This window comes from Dendrobates tinctorius, unplaced genomic scaffold, assembly GCF_039654945.1.
Source record: "Dendrobates tinctorius isolate UK_male_01 unplaced genomic scaffold, ASM3965494v1 ptg000014l, whole genome shotgun sequence".
Classification (NCBI taxonomy): domain Eukaryota; kingdom Metazoa; phylum Chordata; class Amphibia; order Anura; family Dendrobatidae; genus Dendrobates; species Dendrobates tinctorius.
In genome coordinates, this window is record NW_027361682.1 from 4,491,974 (window position 1) to 4,508,280 (window position 16,307).

The 16,307-nt window shown below is 50.3% G+C and overlaps 1 protein-coding gene across 1 annotated transcript in view; it reads left to right on the plus strand.

Moving 5' to 3' along the window:
• The first annotated feature begins 835 nt into the window (after positions 1 to 835).
• LOC141070518 (uncharacterized) overlaps positions 836 to 16,307 on the plus strand; it is a 37,378-nt gene continuing 21,906 nt past the window's right edge. Inside the window, exons 1-3 of the mRNA XM_073559526.1 lie at positions 836 to 1,057; positions 1,140 to 1,263; positions 1,347 to 1,444. Of these exons, the coding sequence (XP_073415627.1) occupies positions 836 to 1,057; positions 1,140 to 1,263; positions 1,347 to 1,444 (444 nt within the window). The remainder of the gene's footprint in view (positions 1,058 to 1,139; positions 1,264 to 1,346; positions 1,445 to 16,307) is intronic.

The window sequence follows — 16,307 nt, forward strand, 5'->3', positions numbered from 1 at the left end:
GTACACCTCATACACACACGGACACGCTCCGTACACCTCATACACACACGGACACGCTCCGTACACCTCATACACACACGGACACGCTCCGTACACCTCATACACACGGACACGCTCCGTACACCTCATACACACACGGACACGCTCCGTACACCTCGTACAAACACTGCCCCGCTCCGTACACCTCATACACAGACGGCCCCGCTTCGTACACACACAGTCCCACTCTGTACACCCCTCCAGACCCCACACATAAACTTCCCCTCATCCAGCACCATGACAACCAGCGCAGCAGAGTCCTGCATACACTGAGGCCCCTGATCATGTGACCCCTGACTCCTCCCCTCCTGTGACCTCATCACAGGTCCTGTGCGCACAAAACAGCCATATATGTGGTGAGCGGCTCTGCTGGTGGAGGTAGGTGCTGGAGATTCTGAGCCTGGGATAAATCTCTGTGTGTGACTATAATGGGATTGTGTGTTACACCGGGGGCAGGACGGGGCCATGACTGGATGTAGTGATCATGTGAAGCCGGTAACAGCTCCGGAGATTTCTTACATGGGATCTTTATGATGTTACATCGTCATCTTCTCCCCATTCAGGTCCCTACAATATCGGATCCTCTCAGTGGAGATCTTCTATATAAGAGAATTCTCCTGAGCGACCCTACAAGGATGGATAGGGACAGGGACAAGATGGCGGAGAGGATATTACACCTCACCCTAGAGATCCTCTTCCGGCTTACTGGAGAGGTGAGAGATTCTGATGACGTCACATTACATCATTCTTATCTATGGGAATAACGGACAGAACTGGAGAGGTGAGGACTCTGGAAATGTCTGTAGTGAGGTTTATTAATCTGTCTCTCCATAACCAGGATTACACAGTAGTGAAGAAGACCTCTAGGGAGCGCTGTCAGGCCCCTGTGTCTGAGGGATGGGGAAGACCCCTGAGCCCAATCACGGGGCCTCCACCTCACCCCCTGATACATGAGGACATCACTCACCAGAAGATCCTAGAACTCACCTACAAGATGATTGAGCTGCTGACTGGAGAGGTGACACTGCTGGGAATGCTGGGACATTATACAGTAATGCTATGGAGGGATCGGGGGATGACGGAATCATTGTATGTGTCAGGTTCCTATAAGATGTCAGGATGTCACCATCTATTTCTCCATGGAGGAGTGGGAGTATTTAGAAGGACACAAAGATCTGTACAAGGACGTCATGATGGAGGATCCCCAGCCCCTCACATCACCAGGTAATAGACAGGACTAAATACACACGGCCTATAATTATCTGTATGTAAGGAATGAATTCAGTCCCTGTATGTGTTTCCTCCAGTTCTATCCAGTGAGAGGACAACACCAGAGAGATGTCCCCGTCCTCTTCTTCCACAGGACTGTAAACAAGAAGAGCCCGATGTTCCTCAGGATCATCAGGTAGATGGAGAGAAGGTGTCATGAGATCTCCCCAATGATGTGTAAAAGCTGTGAAGGTCTTGTGTTCAGTCTTGTTTTATCCACCAGTATAATACACCGAATATGTAGTAGGGGCTGGCCGGGCTAGGGGGGTGGACCACTGCTTACCAGACGAGGCAAAGACGAGAAGGAGACAGCTTCCACTTGTAACAGTTCCGGATTTATTTGTCGTCCTCCTGACGACCACCAAACACGCACCGCAGCTTCTTTACACCACTGATTAAAGGATTATCTTATCTTATCTCTTATCACCAGGCCCAGGTACCTATTCTTCAGCTCCAGTTGCTGGAACGCATCTCGCAGATCTTTCACTGGGGGCTGTCCTAGACCAATCTACCCCCAGCGCTTCACCTGCCCGAGGTCGTCTTCCAATCGGTACCCCCGGGCCTCGTCTGTCTTGCGGTACGTCGAGTCAGGGTCTCCACCCTGGCTGCCTCTTCTCATTGCCTGTCCTGCAGTCCGTCGGGTCAGGGCCACCCCCCTGACTGTCTCTCCTTTGTCTGTCCCCCTGGCTGAGCTCTTCTCACTTTCTCCGTCTTCTTCTGAGCTCCTCCCGGGACTAAAACTCTCCTGGAGCCCCGCCTTCTTCTATTTATCCCCTCTCTCACAGGGGAATTTCCCACCCGGGCTCCTATCTCCCCGCCCCTCATGACTAAGCGGATTCCTAAGCCCTAAGCTGATGTTAAAGGGAAGGTGCCGTGTTTTTTCATAATTTAATGTAAAAAAGAAAATAGTATAAAAAGATATTGTCCCCTAAGCTTGACTCAGTGGTGTGTATGGATTTTATTTTTTTCTGTAGTAATGCAGCCACTGGGGGCTGCCATCTTACCTCTCTGGCTGCTGAACGACACTTTCCATGCTCATTTACGGCAGTCCCTGGGCATAAGAGACAATAGTCGGCTGCTGACCCTATCTCTTTCATTGCAGCAGCATCAGGAGTGAACTGGCCACGCCCCTGTGGGCAGCTCAATTCACAGCTGTAGGTGTGGCCAGGCGCCATCTTATTAGAGCCCAGTGCTTTTCTTTTAGCTTCATTTACACTCTATTGCAAGCCCTGGATGCTGTACTGTTCCAGCATAACAGGGCTTGGATGTTCACTCTGCACATACCAGCTGCAGGAGAGGAACGAGCTCCTGGACACCAAGCTGCTCTTTCCAAAACACACGGCCAGCTGCTGCCCCTGCAAAACATAGGAGGAGCTGCTCCCTGCTGTTTTAAAACACTGGACATCTAATCCTCTCCTGTGTGATACTGACTGCTGAGCCCTGTATCTGATCCTCTCCTGTGTGATACTGTGTGCTGAGCCGTGTATCTAATCCTCTCCTGTGTGATACTGACTGCTGAGCCGTGTATCTAATCCTCTCCTGTGTGATACTGACTGCTGAGCCCTGTATCTAATCCTCTCCTGTGTGATACTGTGTGCTGAGCCGTGTATCTAATCCTCTCCTGTGTGATACTGACTGCTGAGCCGTGTATCTAATCCTATCCTGTGTGATACTGACTGCTGAGCCCTGTATCTAATCCTCTCCTGTGTGATACTGTGCTGAGCCGTGTATCTATTCCTATCCTGTGTGATACTGCCTGCTGAGCCGTGTATCTAATCCTCTCCTGTGTGATACTATCTGCTGAGCCGTGTATCTAATCCTCTCCTGTGTGATACTGTCTGCTGAGCCGTGTATCTAATCCTCTCCTGTGTGATACTATTTGCTGAGCTGTGTATCTTATCCTCTCCTGTGTGATACTGTCTGCTGAGCCGTGTATCTAATCCTATCCTGTGTGATACTGACTGCTGAGCCGTGTATCTAATCCTATCCTGTGTGATACTGACTGCTGAGCCGTGTATCTAATCCCATCCCATGTGATACTGCTCTCCTGAAATACTCTGTGCTGCTGTCACCCTGCTCCTCCACCATATATCTCCCTCTGTGCCCCCCATAGACCAGCACACTGCTCTCCTGAAATACTCTGTGCTGCTGTCACCCTGCTCCTCCACCATATATCTCCCTCTGTGCCCCCATAGACCAGCACACTGCTCTCCTGAAATACTCTGCTGCTGTGACCCTGCTCCTCCCCCATATACCTCCCTCTGTGCCCCCCCCATAGACCAGCACACTGCTCTCCTGAAATACTCTGTGCTGCTGTCACCCTGCTCCCAGAATCCTTGCTGCCTGCCATCCTCAGTGACCGAAGACACCATTCCTCTCCTCAGATCCTGTCCTGGCGATGTGTGAAAGCGAGGTGACAGGGGCCTGATGTATGGTGGAAGGAGCAGGGTGACAGCAGCACAGAGTATTTCAGGAGAGCAGTGTGCTGGTCTATGGGGGGCACAGAGGGAGATATATGGGGGAGGAGCAGGGTGACAGCAGCACAGAGTATTTCAGGAGAGCAGTGTTCTGGTCTATGGGGGGCACAGAGGGAGATATATGGGGGAGGAGCAGGGTGACAGCAGCACAGAGTATTTCAGGAGAGCAGTGTGCTGGTCTATGGGGGGCACCCTGTTCGGTGCCAGGGATTGTACATAGAGTGCTGTGTTTTATACACATGGATGGACAGTCTGCTTGTCTGCTCCACAGAAATCCAGGAAATATTTCTTCTGATTGGTGGCCTGTTCTGATCCAGACTTTACGTGCAAAGACAGTCAGTAACTTTGCAGGCCCCATCAAAATGGCTGCTCACTGTGTTCCTAGATGTCATCCTCTCTTTTCCCTTAGCAAACACCCAGAAGGGGAGGAGAGGAGTGACACCACACCCATGTCAGCAGACTCCACCCATATTTACTCCAGTGCAATAATGTGAGCTAGTTGCACTAGGTTTTTGTGCCAAACTTCAGTAGCTGCTCCCCCTAGTGTTAACAAGTGGAAATGCCAAACTTTTTAAAATTGTTTTTCATATTTTACAAAATTAAAAACAAATGATAATATTTTTTAAGAAAATGTAAACATTAATTCTTTACATTTTTTCAATTGCTGAAAAAAAATTTTTTGGATGTCACCTTCCCTTTAAGTCCTGTACTACTCTCCCCTGCCATCTTGTGGTCATTTCACGGTACTGCACTCCCTTTTCTGTCTTTCCCTGCTGTTACCTTTCTAACTTGTCAATCTCTGTCACTAGTGCACAAACCGTTCCCTCCTTCTACCAGTCATGTCTGTCCGTCAAGTCACCTTCCCCACACTCCCCCACCCTTTGTACATTGTCGTCCCGACAATCGTACGTCCTACCTATGTCGTTCTGAATCTTATCCACAGTCTGTTGTCGGACCGGTCGTTGGGCCACAACCGCCACTGGGACCGAACTAAACCAGGAGCACCATGCTCCGAGCAGCCTACTGCTACCCGCCAGCGCGCACGCCACGTGACAACTTCTTTTAGGTTGGCGAGGTCCACCCGGACTACTCTACGGCGTGTACCTCCCACTGCTCTCCCCTTCCACTACCTTCAACCATTTCTTCCGTTTTGGGGTGTCTGTGGTGTCGGGGATCTGACTTGGGACCACTGTCTGGTTCGATATCTCTCATCTCCTCATCCTTCATTAAAAGAGTCATGGTCGGTGTCTTCGTCACAACTACCTCGTACCCGGAACCTGTTACATACATTTTTTTATTTTTTTGTTAAACACACTACTTATTAAATCAACTTTAACATACCGTATATATGATTACCACTATTCTATTAACAGTAGGAGTTACTGAACCGGAGCAACCCCCTTTTCTCTTTCTCTCTTTTTCTCTCTTTTTTTCTTTAACTCCTTCGTTAAACACATTATTTTCAAACATAAAATGGAACTACTCCCCCTCCCTTTAACATTAGCACTTTTTCCCACATCCCCGCTCTATCAGGAGAAAACAATAAACCTTTTCCTCAACTTTGGACGCATAACTGTCCTCTTTAGGCCTGCACAACGGTGCAACGAAATCCCAACAGTCCGGGCCATCTCCTGACGGCGGATACTGCGCCAGTCCAGCAGGGGAACCCCACAGCCGTGAGGTTCCTGGGATGTCTCGACTGTTCCCGAGCCCTGAGTGTTCTTTTTGCCCAGGGCTCAGGGGCCATCTCCCTCCTGAGAGATGAGTCAAAAGGGATAGAAGGGGCCGAAAGTGGTTCCACGGCGCGCGTTCCGCGCCAGTTCTACGCTTGGGAACCAGCAGCCCACCACCGGTGGTGGGTGGGCGCTCTCATTTCTGTTGACGTGGTGGCTTCGCTCCGTCCGGCCCCCAGCTCCTGCAGCTCCAACCGCAGGTGAGGGACCGGGGTCGTGGACCGATGAGAAGCGGAGCGGTGAAGCTGGGGCCTGCTAGTGTGGTTAGCAGACGGCTCCGCAGAGGCGGCAGAGCCCGATGACCCGGCCGAAGCCACAATCTGGAACAGGGCCGGAGCAGCTACGGACCTTGATGGGCAGGCTGCAGCCACGGTATGGCGCGCGGCAGAGGCGGCCGCGGACATCGGTGAGCAGGCCGCAGCTGGAACCATGAGCGAGGCAGAAGCGGTTGCGGATGCTGCCGGGTAGGCCGCGGCTGGCACCGCAAACGTACCAGCGGCGGCCGCAGAACAGACCGCAGCCAAGGCCGGGGATGGAACAACAGTGGCTGTCAGCAAGGAGGCCGCAACGACAAACGGCCCAGCCTCCGTGGCGGACTGGAGCACGGTCGTGGCAGCGGCAGGCTGAGACAGGTAGGCCGCTGCCGGGGGGGTAAAGTGCGGCAGGGATGGCCGCTAGTCCGCTCCGCGCCGGCGACACGGGACGGGGCGCCGCCGGACGCGGCGGCTCGGGGTCATGGACGAGGGCATTGGTCGGCCCTGCAGGGGCCACAGTCTCCGGGAGCATGGAGTGGGGGAACGGGACCTGCCTGCGGGGGAGCGCTCACCTGCCCCGGCGCCGCAGCTCTGTCCAGGCCGTCCCATCGTTCTCCCAGGGATCGGTGTGAGGAGTCGCTGTTCTCCGCGGCTCCTCCGCAGCTCCCGGTCCCGTCATTGGAGTTCCGCTGTTGTTCTTCATCCCGCCGTCCGGCAGAACCAGCCTCCAGGCCCGATAGCTCCGCAGAGGGGGGTCGGTTACAGTTCCCCCAGCGGCAGCCCTGAGTAGTGCAATTCAGCACCAACCTCCTCCTGCCCGGCGGTCACCAGCGCTGGAGAGGCACAGTGCCTTTTTCGGATTTTCCTCTGGTGATCCCAAACGCAGCCCCAATTGGTATTCCACGCGGGCTCCATCTTGTGAAGTTTCTTTCCCGGTCTGGATCCTCTGATGGCAGCGATGATCCGGAACAAAGTATCCAATTTATAATCCACAGGTCAACGTTTTGTAATCCACAGGTGTTTGTAATCCACAGGCACTTGTAATCCACAGACGAACAGTCCAAGTCCTTCTAGGTTCTTCAAACGCAGGCCTGCCGCGGAAGGTGTCGTATTAGCGGCGGCGATCCTGCCGACTACGCCAAATGTAGTAGGGGCTGGCCGGGCTAGGGGGGTGGACCACTGCTTACCAGACGAGGCAAAGACGAGACGGAGACAGCTTCCACTTGTAACAGTTCCGGATTTATTTGTCGTCCTCCTGACGACCACCAAACATGCACCGCAGCTTCTTTACACCACTGTACCGCCTATTCTTCAGCTCCAGTCGCAGTAACGCACCTTGCGGATCTTTCACTGGGGGCTGTCCTAGACCAATCTACCCCCAACGCTTCACCTGCCCGAGGTCGTCTTCCAATCGGTACCCCCGGGGCCTTGTCTGTCTTGCGGTATGTCGAGTCAGGGTCTCCCCCCTGGCTGCCTCTTCTCCTTGCCTGTCCTGCAGTCCGTCGGGTCAGGGCCACCCCCCTGACTGTCTCTCCTTTGTCCGTCCCCCTGGCCGAGCTCTTCTCACTTTCTCCGTCTTCTTCTGAGCTCCTCCCTGGACTAAAACTTTCCTGGAGCCCCGCCTTCTTCTATTTATCCCCTCTCTCACAGGGGAATTTCCCACCCGGGCTCCTATCTCCCCGCCCCCCATGACTAAGCGGATTCCTAAGCCCTAAGCTGATGTTAAGTCCTGTACTACTCTCCCCTGCCATCTTGTGGTCAGTTCACGGTACTGCACTCCCTTTTCTGTCTTTCCCTGCTGTTACCTTTCTAGCCTGTCAATCTCTGTCACTAGTGCACAAACCGTCCCCTCCTTCTACCAGTCACGTCTGTCCGTCAAGTCACCTTCCCCACAAATAGACAATGTATTAGACACACCGGCACTTTCCTGATTTGAGCTTCATAGTATGGAGTGAGACCCGTGACCCTGGAGAAGAGTATAAAATGAAGTAATATGTTATCAGCCAGAATCCACATTAAAATTGGAAGAGTGAGTGATTTGAGCAAGTATAAACTTGGTTATCGATGCTACGTTAGCCAGGACCAGTATTTCAAAATCTACCAGCCTTGTTGAGATTCTCCTTACAATGGTATCAAAGCTATGCTGAGAATGTGGTGATCAAGGAAAAACATCCAACATCAACACTTCAGGCTGGTAGACGTGGGTTAATAATATGGTACTATTTTCTTGCCACATCCTGGTACCCCTGATATCTGTAGATGGAGGTTGGAACACTAGAGACTACATTGTGAGAAACCAAATTCATCTCTTCATGGCAGCTGTTTAGTTTATGGTAGAAGAACCCACAAGGGTCGAATAGTCATGGGGCAGTGTGAGGCAGATGCTTTGAAGATGGCATCAATAGTGTGGAGATAATAGTTCACAATGAAGGAACGTGTGGAAGGGGTTATCCATAAGGGAGGACAGTGTGGCGGTTGTCTGCAGAGACGAGCTGTGGATGTGAAAAGTCATCATGGTTTCGGGACCAGATGACTAAGAAAGGAATGAGAACAGCTCCATCAGAGTAAATGTCACCTATAAAGTTCCTGGGTCTAAGGGTGTATTTACAATGGAGCTTCACAGGCATTAAATTGCCACCGACCCGCTATGTGAAGCTGATCAGCAGTCGTACAGTAACATTTAGACATGCCGACGGCACGTATGTGTGCACAGAACAACTGTAACATAATCGATATGTGCGTATAGAATAGCATATTTGTTCAAATCAAAGATATTTAAACAAGCTAAAAAAAATTTTACTGGATGGACGAACATTTTGCATCCGGTGAGTGACAGCCTGTTTTATATAGGCCAGTTCAAATATCAGCCAGTGTAAATGCACATTAGCGAGTAACTACACTTTTGGGAGATTTTTATATATTTTCGGCCCTTTAATTTTTAGCATATCCGTGGGGATTCCGTTTTGAGAGCTCCACCAATATCCTGATGGTGGTTCTCATCCTTTTATTAATGTTGGTTGTAGTAATCTTAAATTTATTAACCCCTTTCTGACATCTGATTGTAAAATTCCATCCATGTGTGCTGGGACTATTTGTCCAGGGATGGATTATTACGTCATCGCGATCGCCCGCGCACACGGGTGGTGTGTGGGCGATCGCCGCCGGGTGCCAGCTATTTCTGACAGCTGACACCAGGTACTAATTGCCAGGAGTGGTCCCCGACTGCTCCTGGCATTTTAAACCCCTAAATGCTGCAATCGAACACAATTGCAGCATTCCAGGAGCTGGCAGAGGGATGACAGCTCTTCTGCCTTTAGATCGGAGACCGCGCGACGTTACATGGGGTCTCGATCGTTGCCATTGTGACCCGATGTCGTCATGAGTCACGAGTCACCAGAGATAGGAAAGTTGCTTGATCGTGTGCTGTGCATGATAACATGCTTCCTCTGTCAGTACAGAGCTGACAATTTGCATAGTATGGGGATGCTACTGCAAATTCCCTGCTCAACAGGATAAATAAATAATCAACACAACTCAAAGATTATATAGATACCACAAACAATCCCTCACTAGGCCAATTATAGCAAAAGGGCCATGACAAGAGTATTTTAGGCTAAAAACACAAATTTTATCGACAATTATAGATATAGATTTAATCACAACAGAGTATCACCGCAAATGTAGGAAACATGGGGAACCAAAAAGACAATGTCATACATGGCACACTATTGAAAAATGCAATATAAAAGGCGCTAATTAAACTACTCCATGACAGCTATACTGTTAGAATCTGTTCAGTTTGTTACTATCCGCCATTTTCTTGTAGTGTTCTGGCTGCTGGTCTTTTTCCCCTGGTGCTGGGTTTGCTTGGGTCAGGTGATTCTATCACCCTTTATTAACCTGCACCTCTCTCCCATTCCTTTCTGGACAACAGTGTTAATCCGCTTGAGTTCTGGCTTGGAACCTTGCTTTGCCTTCTGTGTGTGTAATTTGTGCAGTGCTGGGACCTCTGGTTCTGCTAGTCTTAGTTTCTGTTTTCAGTTGGTTTCTGCAGCCTTCTCTGTGTTTTCTATTAGGAGGTGACCAGTTTTTGTACACCACCTATAGGTCTTTGCTTGAGATTAACTTAGGATCGTCGGTGGGTCTATTCACAAGGAATGGGTCGCCCACTCCATCGTAGGGTATCAGCCTAGTCATAGTGCAGGGTCAGTTTTCCCCCCTCTACCATAGTCCTATATTGCAGATCCATAACATATACTGTACACCAAACATGGTTTTGACCACTATTCAAATTAACCAAGTTTAAGAAAATTAGTATCCAGTGAGAAAATAGAGGACAATTGCACGCTACGGTGCTAATAGAGTGTTATGTAAAGTGCCTAGTGTGCACTATAGAACTAGATACATTTTTGTGGATTGTACTTTAGTTTAAGATCTAAGTGTTTAAACAGAGAATGAATATATATAATATATTATGTTATATAAAATATTATGTGAACATAAATATCAATATAGCTGTTAGTCAATAAAAACATCAAAATAAGAAATCCTCATCCCATATTCTTAATAAATAAATATTAACCCACTATAATTATGTGGGGGTGATGTGGAAAATAGGAAAAAGCCTAAGTGAAAGATGCTCTTCTGAATGAAAAAAATATATAAATTAACACTATGATAACTAATATCAGAACAAATAGGGCACGTCTATCAATAATAAATTAATTAATCACCATTTGGATACCATTAATAAAAATTAGGCTCCGAAAACAATAGTGCTTCAATTAAAATATTTTTTTATTAAACACCAATTGATTAAAATACATGTATAAACAGAGAGGTGTGTATCCAAACAGAAAGCGGGACTATACAAAGCCATAGGGTATCCAATAGAAACCCTAAATGGGATATGCCGTCCTATTGCGTCTTAATATAGCCCAGGTGACTAGCAGCAATAATATCAACAATAGGGATATTTACAAAAAACACTAGCTTGACCTGCTCACATTTATTAAACCTTGCTTCAAAAGCATGCAAAAGCTAACAGGAGGAGGAATTCCCAGCATGTAGTAACCCCTGTATTAACCGCTGTCAGAACTAAGGCTCAGCACAATGTTAAAACCAAAAACCGCTAGTGAAGCAAATGGGCAGTCATACTAATTATGGGCACATACCTATTATGGGCACATGGAATCCCCCAGGCGTCCCTCTGCCCCGACGCATTTCGCTACCGCTTCTTCGGCCGTTCATAATGTGGGGCCCCCTGCGGTAGATCGTCCTCCCGATTGGAGGCCTTCTGCACTGCCACAGCATATGGCCCTCGAGGTCACTGCTCCTTGACAAATGCAATATGGTCCCGTTGCTGCAGGAGACCTCTAGAAACAACAGATCCAGCATTAACATATACCTTCGCTTAGGTTTCGGCCTCCTGGATAAAGCCGTATCCCCTTGCAAGCTCAAGATGCCGGACCATACCGCTGATCATCCGGCCAGCTGCAGCTTCCCTGCCTGGGCGCTGTAATTCTCAGACAATGTGGCGCTCACCGCTCCTTTTCCTGGATCACGCTCCACTGAGCCTCGCCTGCAAGGGGCAGCCTGGGCTCCTCAATGTACGTGCTGTAGGCACCAGACAGGATGGGGCGGACCGGAAAGACGCAGGTTTCGCCAACACCGGAGACAATGGTGGATTCGGGAGACGTGCAGCTGAAGACGACGGCGGGCCACAGGAGTTGAAAGGGCAGCAGTCAGGGCAGCAGGTCGTTCGGACGGAAACTTCCAACTCAACGCCGCTGCGTCCAGTGACAGTTTTCCTGTGTGGCCACAGGGACCGGTGATTGCAGCCGCAACGATCCCCCTCAGTGCAACCTCTATTATCCTCTGGGCTCCTTCCGGTTCCGGCTCCTCCGGTTCTACGTGTTCCTCGCTCTCCAACGGCCACCGGAAAGGATGCCATTCCTCAAGCTCCTCCGACCACCAGGACTCGAAGCATAGACCTGTCTCCGCCCAGGCCACAGATCATCTCTAGTCTTGACGGCCGATGCCGCTGAGGAAAGATGTGCTGCGCCTCTACATCATGTCCAGCAATGGCGCCTCATTCATTAGCAGGTAGTCACTCTGCCAGGCTCCTCCCATTCGTGGGTGGGGTCACTTCCGGCAGCTTCACCAGTTTCTCTAGATTCTGCTGCGAGGGCGTGAGCTCTCTCTTTGCCTGCACCCATTTCAGGCGGGCATCCATCACAGTGGAGTGCGACCTTCTTTTTTCTGATGCCAAATCTCTTGCATAATGCCAACGAAAGGCGGCATCCGCCTTCATTTTTGCGCCACTGGCTGTTTCCTTACCAGTGTTCGACGCCATCTTTAAGTCACTGTCAGCCTCCATCTTTAACTCTTTCACGGCGGTCAACATCTCAAAATCACTGTCAGCCGCCATCTTCAATTCCTTCACGACGGTTCACAAGGCTCGGGTGTCTTCTCCATCAGCATTTCAAAATCACTGTCAGTTCCTCGCCCGGTTCCAATTGGGAAAAGTGCCGGGAACGCCATCTCAACTGCTCCTGCCCCGGTCGTAGACTCCGGATCCTTCTCTGGCAGTCTAAGGGTTTCAAGGCTGCTGGGTTCGATCCTGCCGACTATGCCAAATGTAACAAGGTGGCACGGGGTGGTAGTCATGGACGAGTCTACTAAGGCACAGTCAGTGAGCACCCCAGCCCCTTGCACATGAAAGGGCAGTTCTAGTCCCAGCCCCAGGTCACAGTGGGTTACCTCAGAATCACGGCTGCTCTCCATATTGGAACAGCATCCTCCGGAGGCACAACACATCACTCTCTCTAGGGCCCAACAGTGGCAACTGGTATTTCATAAAGGTGATGGAGAACAGAAGGTACAATTCCTGAACTGTCCCTATCTCTAGAAACGGCTGCAGCAGACCAGGCAATACATCACAGTAGGCTCTCTGGAGCGAAAAGTTTCTGGTGGGGCACACACTCAGTCCTTGTGCCCAATAGTCCCCTGGCAGCTCTGTCCCTTCCAGTGGTGTGGCAAGCTCCCAACAGGGGAGCATGACCTGCCAGACTTCCTGTCTGTTTGGAGACTGCTGGCTCAGCCCACTAACTTAACCCTATATTAACCCTGAGCTACAGACATAACATTAGGACAAGTCAAAAACAGCACATACAGTAATACATATGATGAACATTACAAGATAATACACACACATAACCACAAGAGCGTGGAGGTAGATGAAGGTCTCTGCCACCTCCTTACATAACTATAGGATTAGAACTGGATATGTGTCTATAGACATCTCTCCATTACTAACCTGTGGGCTTGATGTCACCAGACAATACAAAGGTGACATCAACCCCACAAATATTACCCCACTTGCCAACTCTATTCTTGATAACTAGGTTTGCTAACGATGAGAAACTGCTGAAGGTTGCAGCCCCAAGCTGTCAGTTTTGCCAGGCTGGTTATAAAAATGCAGGCAAATCCACACCGGATTCTTTATTTATAGCGCAGGCGACAGGTGATGTATACTCCCATCAGCAGCTTCTGCACTCACTTATTATTATTAGCAGCAGCAGATGTAAGCAGATGGGAGTAATAGTCACATCAGTCTCAGCCTGCTCTCATTATTATCACTTGGATATAACGGTCATCATTCTCCTCTGCATGCAATGATTGCCGACAGAGCAGGGCAAAATGATGAGAGCTGTCTTCAGCACCCGGTGCCGGGGAACCATGCTTACTGTACCACTGCTTCTCATGTGCCAATGCATATCACATGGATGACATCCCTGTGTCATCCATGTGCACTTGTGTGGGTCATTTATCGGCCCATGCTGCTGGTAAAAAATGGACATGTCAGCATGTATTGCCCACAGACACACAGTCCATGGAAACACACCGACACAGACCCATTCACTTGAATGGGTCTACATGTGTGTCTCCGGTACGTTTGAAAACTGTCACCATACGTACTGGACACACTAAAATCTGAAAGAGCCCTTAGTGTTGAGGTTCCTCAATGTTCAGTCCTAGGTCTTCTCCTCTTCTCTCTATACACCACCGCTATTTGTCTAACCATTAGCAGATTCGGTTTCCAGTATCACATCACCCCTGCATTACTGCAAAATACCAGTGATTGTCCGCTGTCTCTAACATCACGTCCTTCCTCCATCTAAAACTATATTTTCATAAATAAACTCCTTGTTTCCTCCCTCCACTAACCGTCCTATACCTGATACTGCCGCCTCCTTGTGTGGTTCTACAATAACCTGACTGGACCAAACACAACAAGCCCATTATTTACCTTATGTGCCCTCGTTTTCCCTCACAGATTGTAGCTTGTAAGCGGGACCCTCGCTCCTCCTGACTGAATTGTTCAATATTGTAATGTTTTGTATAGTTCATACCTGTCCGCTCTAAGCTGTAAAGTGCTGCGGAATATGTCAGCGATATAGAAATAATATTATTATTTATCATAATATGGAAACGCACATCATACACACAGCGGCCCCACTCCATACACCTTATACACACACGGCCCCGCTCCGTACACCTCGTACATACAAGGCGCCGCTCCATACACCTCGTACACACACCACGGCTCCGCTCCGTACACCTCGTACACACGCGGCCCCGTTCCGTACACCTCGTACACACGCGGCCCCGCTCCGTACTCCTCGTACACACGCGGCCCCGCTCCGTACACCTCGTACACACGCGGACCCGCTCCATACTCCTCGTACACACGCGGCCCCGCTCCGTACTCCTCGTACACACGCGGCCCCGCTCCGTACACCTCGTACACACGCGGCCCCGCTCCGTACACCTCGTACACACGCGGCCCCGCTCCTTATACCTCGTACACACGCGGACCCGCTCCGTACACCTCGTACACACGCGGCCCCGCACCGTACACCTCGTACACACGCGGCCCCGCTCCGTACTCCTCGTACACACGCGGCCTCGCTCCGTACTCCTCGTACACACGCGGCCCCGCTCCGTACACCTCGTACACACGCGGCCCCGCACCGTACACCTCGTACACACGCGGCCCCGCTCCGTACACCTCGTACACACATGGCCCCGCTCCGTACACCTCGTACACACATGGCCCCGCTCCGTACACCTCGTACACACGCGGCCCCGCTCCGTACACCTCGTACACACGCGGCCCCGCTCCGTACACCTCGTACACACGCGACCCCGCTCCTTACACACGCGGCCCCGCTCCGTACACCTCGTACACACGCGGCCTCGCTCCGTACACCTCGTACACACGCGGCCCCGCTCCGTACACTTCGTACACACGCGGCCCCGCTCCGTACACACGCGGCCCTGCTTCGTACGCCTCGTACACACGCGGCTCCGCTCTGTACGCGTCATACACACACGACTCCGCTGCATCTACCCAGTAAACCCCTCCTCACCCCACACATAAACTTCCCCTCATCCAGCACCATGAGGGTATGTGCACACGTTCGGAATTGCCTTGAAAATTTCCGCGGCAATTCCGCAACTCCCTCCCGCGGGAAATAAGCATGCGGAATTGGCATGCGTATTCCCACGTAAAACTAGTGTTTTGCAAGCGTAATTAGCTTGCAGAATGCTAGCGTTTTCCAAGCAATCTGTAGCATGGCTTGGAAAACTGATTGACAGGTTGGTCACTCTTGTCAAACATAGTGTTAGACAAGTGTGACCAACTTTTTACTATTGATGCTGCCTATGCTGCATCAATAGTAAAAGACAGAATGTTAAAAATAATTAAAAAAATAAAAAATCGTGATTTTCTCACCTACCGGCGTCCCCCGCAGCGTTTCTGATCCTCGCGATGCTCCCAGCAACTCCCGTTACCAGGGATGCCTTGCGACAATGACCCCAGATGACGTAGCATCACGCGAGACCTCTACGTCATCACAGGTCATTGTCGAAAGGCATCACTGGGACGGGAAGGACTCCGCCGGAAGGTGAGAATGTCGCGATTTTTTATTTTAATTCTTTTTTTTAACAGGGATATAGTACCCAGGGCCTGGAGGAGAGTCTCCTCTCCTCCAGACCCTGGTTACCATCTGCACATGATCCGCTTACTTTGCGCATGGTGGGCTGTTATGAGTTCATTTTCTCCTTCACCTCTGATGTCTGATGAACTCCCTCTGCTGGTGAAAGGAGGTAGTGAAATTGATCTGGATGGGAAGAACCTGTCATCTGAACAGGTGGAGTGTGATTGGACATCCGGAATTTCTGAGTGGATATAAGGCAGCCGACGCCCTGCAGGGTTGCTGGTGATCCTTTCTGCTCTGAGCTCTGGCATCCAGTTTAGTTCCTGTCTACTAAAAGCTAAGTTTTTGCTCTGCTATTTTTCCATGAGATTTTGTCTGTTTACTTAGTGTTTGTGTTCAGCCTGCCCTGGTTGGGACGGGCTGAACTCCATTTTTGTCTCTGATCAGATGATCTCTTTGCTCTGTTTTCAGAATATACCTGAGTGCTGATATAGTGATTTTGAAGTCTAGTGACTTCAGGGCCTTTTCTAT